The sequence below is a fragment of the Hoplias malabaricus genome, chromosome 16 (assembly GCF_029633855.1).
Source record: "Hoplias malabaricus isolate fHopMal1 chromosome 16, fHopMal1.hap1, whole genome shotgun sequence".
NCBI classification, from domain to species: Eukaryota; Metazoa; Chordata; class Actinopteri; order Characiformes; family Erythrinidae; genus Hoplias; species Hoplias malabaricus.
The window spans coordinates 23,592,044-23,604,555 of record NC_089815.1 but is presented as its reverse complement, the minus strand read 5'-3'; the positions used below and the strand labels follow the sequence as shown (position 1 = coordinate 23,604,555).

At 40.4% G+C, this 12,512-nt stretch overlaps 1 protein-coding gene across 5 annotated transcripts in view; it reads left to right on the top strand.

The window, feature by feature from the left end:
• adgrl2a (adhesion G protein-coupled receptor L2a) overlaps positions 1-12,512 on the top strand; it is a 160,015-nt gene that overhangs the window by 80,084 nt on the left and 67,419 nt on the right. For all 5 annotated transcript variants that reach the window (XM_066647563.1, XM_066647559.1, XM_066647562.1 and 2 more), the window contains one exon: positions 10,703-10,881. In XM_066647563.1, the coding sequence (XP_066503660.1) occupies positions 10,779-10,881 (103 nt within the window). In that variant the 5' untranslated portion in view covers positions 10,703-10,778. The remainder of the gene's footprint in view (positions 1-10,702; positions 10,882-12,512) is intronic.

The following is a 12,512-nucleotide window of genomic DNA, read 5'->3' as shown; positions in this document are numbered from 1 at the left end:
CAATAGAAATATGACATATATTAAATTGTTCATACTCAGTAGTTTGATCAGAACTGCTCTTTTGTGGCATTCATCATCACGGATATCTTTGTCACACAAGTAATTTTCTTGCTCAGTGCATACTGTCCATAAATCATTCTGAAGCCACTATGTTAGACATTTTTTCGGCCTTTGCCTCTAAGTGCTAGTTGCTGATGGCGTTTTCATCAGTCATCACCCGTAGCTGATTAGCAGTGAGTCTGGCCTGAACTGGCAGGAGACAGCACCAGAGCTCACTGCCATCACGCATGAACTCAGCAGGCCTCTCCAACCCAAGCTCACTCTTAGCAGCATTTCCGCCTGGCTTTTTTTTTTTTTTTTTTTTTTGTGCCTTGATAAGATCTCTCCGGAATGTTTCTCCCAGCTCCCAAGGTCCCCCAGTTGTGTGTCTGGTTACTTTAGTGCAATTAAGGGAGAGATGGAAACATGCCCGATAGCATCTGATAGAAACACCGCATTGTTGGAGAAATTGTGTGTTTGTGTGTGGCACACGTGCCGTAATTGTCAGTGGGACGTAATAAAATTCATAGATAATGTCACAGAAAGCATAGGGAACCTGGATTTCCTGTCTCCCTCTGTTTTGTGGGATGATGTTACATGTTTGTTTTTCCAATTGGACATGCTACCAAGCTCATTCCTTGTTTTTCCCGGCATGGGAAGAATCGTAGGCTCCATCTAAGCAATTACCTTAGCTAAACCCATATTAGTCTTACAATTGGATAATCTTGTATTGCTTGAGCTTAATGCATTCTGTTGCTCCAAATGCTTTCTCTTCCTCAGTAACATATAAGTAGGTACGGCACAGGGCGGATGATGTCTTAGAAGGAGATTTCGCCCATGTACACTGAAGCGCTGTACGCATTACTCCCCCTTATGTTATAGCATTGTGTTATCTTAATGAATCAGTTTTTATTCTGTGGTTTTATATCACGTAAGCTGTGGTATTATCAAAGAGTGCACATATGGTTTCATTTCTCTCAGATCTCAAAACGTATCACAAAGTAGATGGCAGTCTATACTTTTAGGGCAATATGCACAAGCTAACGTCTTTATGAAGACTGTTTATATATGCTCTCTCTCTCTCTCTCTCTCTCTCTCTCTCTCACTGGACCCACACCTTTTTCTTTTTTGAAGGGAAGACCTGTGTTTTTTAAAGATTGACGTTAAATGTTACCTCAATTGATTCCCATTTTCAGACAGGCATGGTGTCATCCTTCGTGTCTGCTCATGATACCCAGTCTTGAGTCAGATTGTGGTGAATTGTGCTGAATGGCAGGGGGCTATCACAATTAAGCAAGCACGACTCCAAACCAGAGCTGAGGAGAGAGGAGGGGCAAAAGCTGGAGAAAGAGGAAAATAAAAAAGGAGATGAGAGTTTCTTGCGTCTGTGGCCTAGTTGTGGGTGGCAGAATACGACAGTGTTGCCGATAATCCATTTACATTTGGAATGATTCCTCAGCAGTGCTCACACTTTGATTCCTGGATAGATTCATGGTCCATTGAAGAGAGGTCATTTCCCCTGAATGGAGGTCACTTACGTGACTCCACTTCTTAAAGCATTTGGATCCTCCAGCTACTTCTGCATTGCATGTAGTACATGTGAAACACTGGATGTGTTGTGAATGTGCCAAGCAATATACATCAGTATTTACACCCCAGTGTAGTCCAGCAGTGGCACGCACAGTTGTGGGGCACTATTTTCAGAGCCATTTTAACAAATGTCTACATTGTTCCAAGCAAAGTATGCCATTTGGTTCATTTTAAATGTGGCTATGGTAAAGATTATGGAGGGAAAATAACGTCCCTGCTCTTTTCTAAATTGCCAATGCTGCTCATATGCTTCATGGAAAAACTTTGTCAATAGCATTTTGTGAAACAACCAGTGTAACTGTTTGAACTAAATAGCTGGTTCATTTTTGAATTACCATGTGACCGGGAGAATTGCCTGCTTTTTATTATATTGATAGGCATAGGTCTTTTTTCCCTTTATTTTTATTATTTTATAATTTCTTAATACTGTTCACATCAGAACTTGTTCCCAGTCAAAAAAGAGAGCAGTGTAGCATTTCGAAATTGCACATTGTGGGGTGGTGATGAATAGCCTTCTTTCTAGCTCTCAAACAATTCCTAGCAGAAATAGGCTAACGGGCCCAGTCTAGGTTGCCCCTTGCAGTAATCCAACGCTGGACAGTTTGCATCTCAATTACACTGATGGCAGCATTGGTTAACACATGTTAATGAAGCTAACGATCCAGGCATGAACACTGTGCCGGCTTCTTTCCCCCTGTCTTGAGCCTAAAGACCTCGGAGAAAGAGATCACCACACACAATGAAACTGGATCCCCCTGAAAGGCTAAAGTGGGCCTTTAGTGTCTGCTCCTGTAACCCACTTTCCTTTTCTATACTGAACTCTCATTTAACGCTCTTTGATTAGCATTGTTTAGACAAGCATTAAGAAAATTAATGTCTGCAGACTCATTTTCAGGAGGAAACTTAGTCATGCCTCAGCCTTGACATGTGGCACTATTTCTCGGAGTTTAATGAGTCAAAATTAAGGTGGGAATTACGAATCAAATTTTGCTCGTATGGATTTTATCTTCAATCCACTTGGCTAAACAATTGCATCTGGGCGGTGATTCACTGGAAATTATTCTCTGTGAAATTCCTCCAGCAGATTATAAGCACAGAGGAGAAAGGAGGTGGCATGTGCAATTGCAGCATGATAAATGTGAAGCAGGGTGAATTAAAAATATGCAGAACACACAAACTAATCCTATCAGGTTAAATTGGATTGTAAAATATACTAAAAGTTTTGTAAAAACTGATTTTTCTTTGGGCTTAAAGGAAACACACCAGCCAAGTGACATCATGAACTGATTTTAGGAACCAAATTAGAATAGAGAGACTTAAATCTGAAGCCTCTGTGGCTGGGTTATTGTTAGCAGTTCAAAAGTTTTTCAGTGGAAAGTCCATAGAAACTATCAAACCAGTCAGAAACTCCCTTCACCACAGATGTCATTGTCATGATAAACAGTACAGGAAATGCTGTATGTGAATGAAGAGACAACCCACCCACTTGTTAACAGCCCCCATGAACTGCACCCTTCCTTTTGTGTCTTTGGGTTTTCATTCCTCCGTAAACATCTGAAGTAGTGTGCTCAGACCTTCAATTCAGAAACTAATTCAGACCACTTTTTACAGTGGTGAAGAATCCAGGCGATAGTCACTGGATTAAACATAACAGGTGAAATCAGACAGCCCTATAGGGAATATAGGCACAGGTTTTCCACAGCTTATGTTATTTTTAGCTTTCCCAAAGTTTTAGAATGCAAGAGTTTTGAACCCCAGAGCTAATGGCCTGTAAGTTTTGTTGGTGCCTTTGAAAAAGGTCAATATCGTACCATTAGATTTAGCGAGCGGCATTAACTGCTGGTTGTGTTGTCAGGAGAGATTTAGACCTGACAACTGATTTCTCTCAGGGAGCAGACTACACCCTTTTCCTTTGTCTCCAGATTTTCAAATGATTTGCTGTCTAGTGCATGCTCTCCGTCTCACACCAAGACATCACAGCTTCTTTGTTCGCTTCTGAAAAAACTCATTCAAGATGGCCAGAAAAATCTGTGCATTTGGCCTGTTTGAGGACAGAGCTTACTCCAGATTCCTTAAGGAGACTGTTCATTGGGTTATTTGCCTATGTAAATCCTGTACTTCTACTCCAAATTCAGCACACCTTTGATTAGCAGCTCATGGATTAATTGCTGGTGAGTAGCTCGAAACCTTATGATCATTACTGGGTCCTTTAATGTCCCGTCTGAGTATTGGGCAGAGCTAACAGCAGCCACATCTCCACCATGGAGCATTTCCCTAAACACCTATCAGCCTTCTATTTATTTTTTGCACCTCCTCTGTCCAGAATGTCATCTTTTCAAGACATTTCATAAAGCTTCCCTTTTTATGTTTTGTGTTGCCTCCTGCTATCTTAAAAAATTAATCGTCCTGTTGAATAATGCCTCACGATGATGGTGAATAATTGATGATCTGATGCTTAATAGAGGGACAGAGGCTTTTCTCCGGTACAGCTGCTCATTCTTGTCTGTGGCGTTCTGAGAGGCATTACATGTCTGCCCACTGGAGCAATTAATTTTGAAGCGTCCATATTTTGCTCACTTAGTTAATGTGTACTATGTGTGTGTATATCATACGTGCATATGTACACACCTCCTACACACAGGTCTGTGTGTTTTCATGCATGCTCTGGACAATGACAATGAAAGTTGCATGTTTCTTTTTTAAAACCCGTAAGGATATTTTTTCCAGGTTGCTAAGTGTTTATATAATAAATACTCATATTGTTATTATAGGTGGCTGTTGCTTTATATTTATCACTGTTTTCATTACCTAACGTCTCTTTCAATAAGCTGTGTACTAATTGTAAATATAATCCAACACACTTTGATTAGTCAGTCATTCATTAATACATTAGATGTATTGGTGGGGGGCTTTAAAAAATCTGTGTGAAATTTGGGGTCCTCTAGGAGAAATCTCTCTGAAACACCTCTGTTTCTCTACCTAGTATATGGAAAAAGTCTAATACTTTGGGAAACATATATATGTATATATGTGTGTATATATATATACATATATATGTATACATAACACACACACACACACATATATATATATATATATATATATATATCTCCATGATAGTTATAGCCATGATAAATGTTTAAACACATTTGTTTAAGTCCTTAAGACATTTGCAATGTACTCTTGAAAAATCTGATTTTTTTCTTATTCCTTTCACTGAAGGTTGTGTTCATATTGTTTCATTGATTTTTGGGTGGATTTCATCACAAAGTAAATTTGAAATGAATGTAGGATAAATATTTTAGAAACTCTAAGGATCACTTATATTATTTGTAAGATAATGCAAATTGTAATGAGCAGCCTTTTATTAATTTAGAAATGAAAGCAATGTAGATCCCACTGTATAATATAGCACGTGTATGACCTTAGATAGTGTAGAACCTTGTAGTGTAGGACCTAGGAACCTAGTGGGCGCTCGTTGTGTAATAACCGTTTTTTGTCTGTATTATAAGCAAGGAGGTCTTAGAAGGACACCAGAAGAGAATAAGTGTGTAAAGTGGAGAGGGAGCGGAGTGCAAGGGTGGAGAGTTAAATGCAAATGCATCAGGACAGATGAACTCCAAATGACAGATGAGACTGGGTTTGAGGACACACACACATACAAGCACGCACACACACACACACTCCTGCACGGCCACGCACACACACTCATTTCCAGTCATGCTTCTGCTCCGTTTTGACAGCAACAGCGCTTTCATTGCTTTAGAGTGAATTAAAAATTGATGCATTTTGTTGAAATTGAGATGATGAGGCTTCGGAGAGTACGACTCCCTCGCTGCAGATTTCTCGTCTTTTTGGTTCCTGCTGTTTCATGACCCTGTACTTTTGGTTTCGCTCTTATCATGTTACAAAAGTGTACCAGAATCATGCAGAATTCTCGGAGGCTGTAGAGCTGCAAAGGGCGGGTAAAGTAACGTCTCTTCCTGTAGAGGTATAGTGTATATTCCTCCGCCTATCTGCCCAAACCGAAGGAGAAATGTAGAGTGTCAAGGACTCCTTTTACTCTGAGTGACAGGTACTATCTGTGTGAGATACCTATATAATGGTGGTCCTCAGAATTTTTTCTGACCTTCTTATTTATCTAGCTGTATTAATGTCAGCCCATTAACGCTGGAGCTGAGGAGTGCTCAGCAAAGCCACCATTAAATGGCCGTGGCAGGATCCTCCTTATCGTCCGCAACCTGAAAGGAGGAATTTGACGCTATCAGTTAATGGAAATGACATTTCCAAATTTCATTTTGAGATAATCCACTTCTCGTCCACTAAAACATCAAAATTACTGTTAACAATATGTGGAGGCTGTATTATAAACTTAGTTACCCTCGCAAATCGAGCCCATTATAATTCCCATTGAGTGGCAGGTATAGGCACCTTGCCAATTTAATAGGATTTTCCTTGTGTGATGATAGTTGGGCTATGCATGTCGTTTATCTGCCAGAAATAGAAAGGTGTGTATCAAAATAAGGAAAATGGAGTCTCAAGTATATCTGTTTTTGAAAGGCATAGCAGGTGATCTTATGCCCAGTAATCTCTACCAAAGTGAAAGTGCTAATTCTAATTCTAGCCCTTAGGATCCCAGGCTATTTCCAGAATGTGCATTTTATGCATTTTGTACGGAGAAAATATGCATGCTCTTTTTTTTCCCTACCTGCTTTGCAGTTGTACTTGCTTTCTCTTTCTTTCTTTTTCTCCTTCTCTTTCAGCTCAGTGACTAGGATGACAGCTTATTAAAAACATTAGTGTTTATCATGTGCCATAAAGAAGCTTGATTATTGATTATTCTGATTAATATGTAAAAGTGCATCTCTATTTATGGCAAAGACAGAGAGGGAGAAATGAGAGGAAAGCGCTGAAGAGAAATGATTGCTTTTCCTTGTTAACTCTAAAGCATAGTCTGCATTTTCAAATCTGTTTGAGTTGGAGGATCACGCTTGCATTTTGATTTGAGAGGTTGCGCAATTTCTCCTGTCTTTGATATGGCTCTATGAATGCTTTATAAATATCGCTGCTATAATAACACTGTGAAAGAAAATACCCAAAAAAAAAAATGAACCACTTTTGTAATGTCCTGCAGATTACTTAATATCTGAAATACAACAGGGCAACATGGTTTTGTTCTGTGCCATTAGGTTCAGACCAGCAGGGATTGCTGAATTTGATGAATAGAGTGGGCAGAAAAATTGATAGATTTGTAGAAGGGCCATTAGTAAAACATCTTACATTAAAGGAAAGCTTAATTGTGCAAGTGTTACATTTGAAATGATACATTACTAAATTAATCAGTCTTGAAAATGAAGCATTGTGTTGTTTGTGGGGACTGATCAATGGCTTTTTGCTTTGCTCTGAGGGCAGTTCATGTTCTTTTAGGTCATAGCATTAAAAGTAAAGTTAAACGTTGCAAGCTGCACTATAAATGTTCCTCAGCAGGCCCCAAAAATGCACATGGTATAAGTATCTTCTTGCTGCAGCAGTGTATAATGGCACAAGGTTCTCTATAATTGACCACCCTCAGTCCAGCAGCACTCATATGGAGCACTAAGGGTTAGTCATACCACCATGTGTTGAGCTACATCAGCTGGCCTACGCGAGGTCATTGATTGATTTTCCTCTCCGATATCTGGCTCAGTGGGACACTAATGTCATCTGATCACTGACCCAATAATCCAACCACTGGAGAGAAAAAAGCAGCTTGATTTATGCAGCTTTTTGTTGGATCATGCAAAGGTGAATCCAAAAGAAGAGTGTAAAGACCAGTTTGGGAAGTTCTTGTTGCTGAGATGCCTGTGCTTTCAAGCATCACTCTAATGTGAGTGTGCATTCGGTCCCAGACGCTTGCTTTTTGAGTAACTTACAGTTTGGCGTGCGTCTATTTTTTACTTATACACTTGTCATATTCTCTGACAATCAATATCACGGCTCTTTCTTTTAGTTCATTGAAAGCTCGGGGGTTAATTCAGAGGTCAAGCAAGACTTGCAAGCTGTCAGTCTTGTATTGTAAACTCCCCAACCTCCCATCTGTGTCCCCCACTCCCATGTCCCCAACCTATTATTCCAGGCCTCATTGGCCTGAATGGCCTGCCTCTTCCTTTATCCTCTGGTGGCCCACACTTGCCTGAGAGGGAGACAACGAGGAGGTTTCAGTCAAAAGAGTGCTGCATTCTTTCACATCTGTGCCTTGTTTCCCCATTGTGTCATTAACATTTCAAACTGTCCTTTCAACTTTGATTTTAATGCCTCCTTTCTTTTCCCACCACCCCTCTTTTGTACAGGAGCAACAAATGTTCTTTAGCAAAATCCCCTCCGTTCTTTACCATGTTTGATGATGAACCTGTCTGGTTGCTTCTTTTTATTTTCTTCTTCTCCTTTTTCTGGTTTAAAGTGCAGCTGCATGGAAGTGCACAGCTGTTTTCCAGCCTCTGGGTCCATGCCCCTCTGGCTTTGCATCTTTCAAAGTACTTAAACATCTGCTTGCATTGGTTTTATATGTAGTCAACACAACGCGGCGCAAGCTGTCATATCACCACACGCGCATAAAGTCTCACTACACGTTAGAGAACCTTCTCGTATGAGGATACGCCAGCATCAGACTTCAAAGACCCTGGCCTTTGTACACAAACCTTAGCCATTATAATTTAGCGTGATTCGACAAAACGTACACAACGGTAGCAGCGGTGCTCCCTGCTGCGCGGCGGCTGGGGGTTCGATCGGCGTCGTTTCGTTTGAAGCACTTAACAGGTGTTGATCGGTGGGTCTTCGCCGCAGCTTAGGAAGATAAGGTCTCCAGCAGAGAAGAGAGACCTTGGCGCGTTTAATGAGGAGAGTGGGAGTCAGGCAGACCGCCTTAGTCTGTGCCTTCGGTGCCTCAGACTGATCAGCATGTTAACCGCTCACAGCATGACACAAAGATATGAAGGTAGCGAGCTGTTGTCGTTGATTTAGCCGAACACCCATCTGCCCGTGTAGGGGATCAGCCCTCGTGTTTAATATATTTATTTCCCTTGACAAATTAGCATGCCTGCAGGAAGGGTCTGAAGAGTTTATTAACCCTTTAAGCTTCAGGTTTATTATTCAGTTATTAATCTTGTGGCTTATTATGCAGCAGGGCAGCACAGTATCTTTGCAGTTGGAACACTGTTTCTTTTTTTTTTTTTTTTGTAATTTTAACACCAGCTGCTCTTCAACTTGGAACGTAATTTGATGTTAAACAGCTCTGTAGAAAATCATAATACTTCGGCTAAAAGGTTAAGTATCAAGTTTTTATTTCTGGCAGACTAGATATTATTAGCATAAATTAGATTTTTTAAATAATGATATCACAGGCTTGAATATGTACATGAGATTTGCACAAACGTTTTAGTGTTCCATAAGCATTCCTGACCAGACTGCGGCATGAATCCAGATGAGTTCCTGTGGATGTTTATTATGGATTGACTTGCTCTTTGCAACATAAATTAGAACAGAGTAATGCAGGCTGATGGTTTACCATTTTACATCATGGGTTCACTGCTGTATTCAATAGTATTAGTATTGCATGTATTTCATGAATGTACTTAAGTATCTGAAGTATTTCTGTGAAAGACAATCTGGACGTGATACTATTCTATTAGTCAATGTTCTTGCGCCCTTCAATAAATGCATTCCATGAATGCAAGTTTTCAGTGGTTTCTAATAATCTGTAACCTGGCATAAGTTACAGAAATGTGTTAGATTGTATAAATCCAGTATATAAAATTCCAGACATTCCATTCCAGAACCGCAGACACAAGATGAGTAATTTAGTTCACTTTTTAGAATACTATTACAGGGCCATAACATACATTTTAAGCAAATACCTTTGAACAAAAGCAAATGCTTGTTGGTATTTTACCTTAATCCCCACTTCCACTGAACTTTAGCATTTTGTCCACCACTGTAGTAACTGCTATAAATCCTTGAGTAACTAGACTTAAAAGTGTGTATGATTGAGGAATGTAAGGATGGACACACCAAAGGTTTAAAAATGAAATAAACAAAAGAAAAGTTTTCTTCCGTCGAAGCCTTGAGAACATCTTGCACACAAACGCAGACTTTCAAGGCACCCTCACATCACCTCGCTGAGGCAGTCAAGGTCTGGGTTTTTTGTGCTTTTCATGATGTATTCAAGTAGCTTAAGCACTAATGAAACTGCACTGTGTCTGTGCATATCTACCCCAGTGCTTCTTATTTTTTTCACTTTAAAAGCAACTTTACCTTGACTAACAGACCACAGGTACTAAGCTCATTTTCGCCCAGAAATTCTCAAGAATCCAAACACCTCCTGCTCACATACACAGCTGTAAAAACTGCACAGAAAAGTAGGAGCATGCCATTTTTCACCTGCAGACACTGGTAAATACTTTGTACTTGAGTCACACATGTTGAGCAGGGTGGGCTGGCTTTAGTGCGTTTTAAGCAAAAAAACATTGAAGGGGTGTGTACAGCGTTTTAATGGGCTCCTAAGTGACTTGTTACTGGAGTGACAGTGCTCCCCTGTGAGGGGTGTGAGAACAGTTTATGAGCGGGTAGCACAGGGGCAGGCGGGAGGTGTAAACATGCGAATGCAGGCAAACAGTTAAGAAGAGAGATACATGCCTGAGTGGCTTCATTCAGGAGGCTTGCCTTTTAGTGCCTGCTTCACTTGATGGATCTAGAGCCATATTTTTGGTGAAGGCAACCAGGAGAGGCACACAAGCACTGGAAGAGGTATGGATGGCCAGAGTAAGAAGAAGAGGAATGGCTAGGGTTTGAAGTTTAGAGTCATTTTGCCAGTGGTCTGTTTACTCCCTTGTTGCACATTGGTGATGTGTTAATTTGCCAATTTAGGTTCCATTACAGGGATTTTCACTCTTGGGATTACACTCTGGTTTATTGTCGGTTTCATGGATTTACAGCCATCTACAGATGTTACAAAAAGCTAGTTGTGGATGTATCGTTTTCCCAGGAGGCTTTGAGGTGTTTCTCCAACATTGAATATCCACTGTGGTGGCTTTTTCAGGTGCAGATCCCAATGATGAGCATCTTTGAGAGGCGTTATTGTGGACTGTTGTGACTGCAGTGACTTCCGGCCAAACATGAGGAGAGTGTCCCAGCCAAGCACAATGACCTGCTCAGTGTGGAGTCTCTCAACCCTCTGCTGCCTGATGTTTGCTTTGGCTGGTATACAGTGCACTGAAGGTAAGAACCTACTCAATGTTATTGCTCCCCTTACAAGGATATAGGTAAGCATTCAACCCTTGTGAAGTAGCTCCACTTTGTCATTAAAAAGCCAACTAAATTGCGGTATGAGGACATTTTATAACTCTTTTAGCAAATGCTGGGCTACCAGACTTTCCCAAAGTTCTGAAATTTTACCTGCTCTGAAATGTACATTCATTAACATTGAACATGCATTGCGCTTGCTCCCAATTAATTTAAAAGTAAGATCGAAAATCTGATTTGTTTGACTTATCTCATGTTCCTATATTTGTTCAGATGTCCTCTTCTAACTATAGGGCTAAGCCCAACAACTGTTCATTATAAACAATATCCCCAAGTAAACATGCTTCATTACACTCCGCCCCGGCCGTAATATCTTTTTAATGCATTTTATAATTGAATTAAATGGGTTACTGCCATAGCCATAAAAGGCTGGAAGTTTTTGTGCTTCTGCAGAAGCATCGAAAGATTAATTGCTTCAGGGTTACCCCCCCACCCCACCCCAACCCAACCAACCAACCCCACCCCACACCCACATCTCACTGGTATATCCCTAGAAACTTTGCATCTCATCTTTCTTTTTTAATTTTGTGGGGCTGAGTGCTGTCGGGATTTTTGGATGGAATTCATTTGTATTCATTGTTTTCATTTCACCTTGTTTCAGCATTTTGTCTTGAAAAAAAAGAGTAGATATGCATTTTCTAGCAAATAGTTTTATAGGTAATTTAAGATTTGTAAGTGTCGTTGGCTTTGATTAAGGAACTATGTAAAACCAGCAAGAATTTTTTTAATAGCATTATATATTTAACACAGCCTTACAGAACTGCAGTGCAGGGCCTTTATCATGACTTAAATACAAAAGTGGTACGTAGAGATCACATTTTACAACTGCGCACTATATCCTAAGTATTATAAGATGACAGGCTTACTGTTTCATAAAAAAATCTTAACAAGGAATCATACGCTCAATAATTTAAGTGTAGATTTAAGTTCATAAGTTATCCTTGGTCTGTCTATAGAAGAGGCACCTTTGTAAAATGAGGCCCAGTCTTAAATTGCAACCTAGTATTTTTCAATAGCGCTTCTGGGGCCTTAGAAAGATCATCTAAATAGGAGCCCTGATTTTGACAGGTTCTTTTCCTCTATCCTTGAAGATTCAGATTGAAATGAGGTGTCTGTCTTGCTGCCTCCTGAAAGAAGGTCCTGCTGAATATGTGGTGATTAACGGTAGAACATGTCAGAAAGGAGTACAGTGGCAAATCCCAACCCTCTCTGCCCCCACCTCTCCATCCCTCTCTCGCTCTCTCCTTCTGTCTATTCACTGGATTCTCCTATACATGAAAGTATGCACAGACAGAATTAGAGAGGATCTTCCAGGCTTGGTGTCAGCACTTGGATTGACAGGGTCGCGCCTATATCTCCTCAGGTGTCAGGCAAATATTTTATGAAAAGATGAGGCGAGGGAAAACATGATTCCAAATACAGTGTCAAGGCATCACGTGCTTTTGTCTTCCCCGTGGATTTTGGATGTAACACGGGAATATTCCTGCTGGAGATGCAAAACAAGAAAAAAATCTGGCGCTGGCTATTTTTTTTCCCCCCCTGAACCC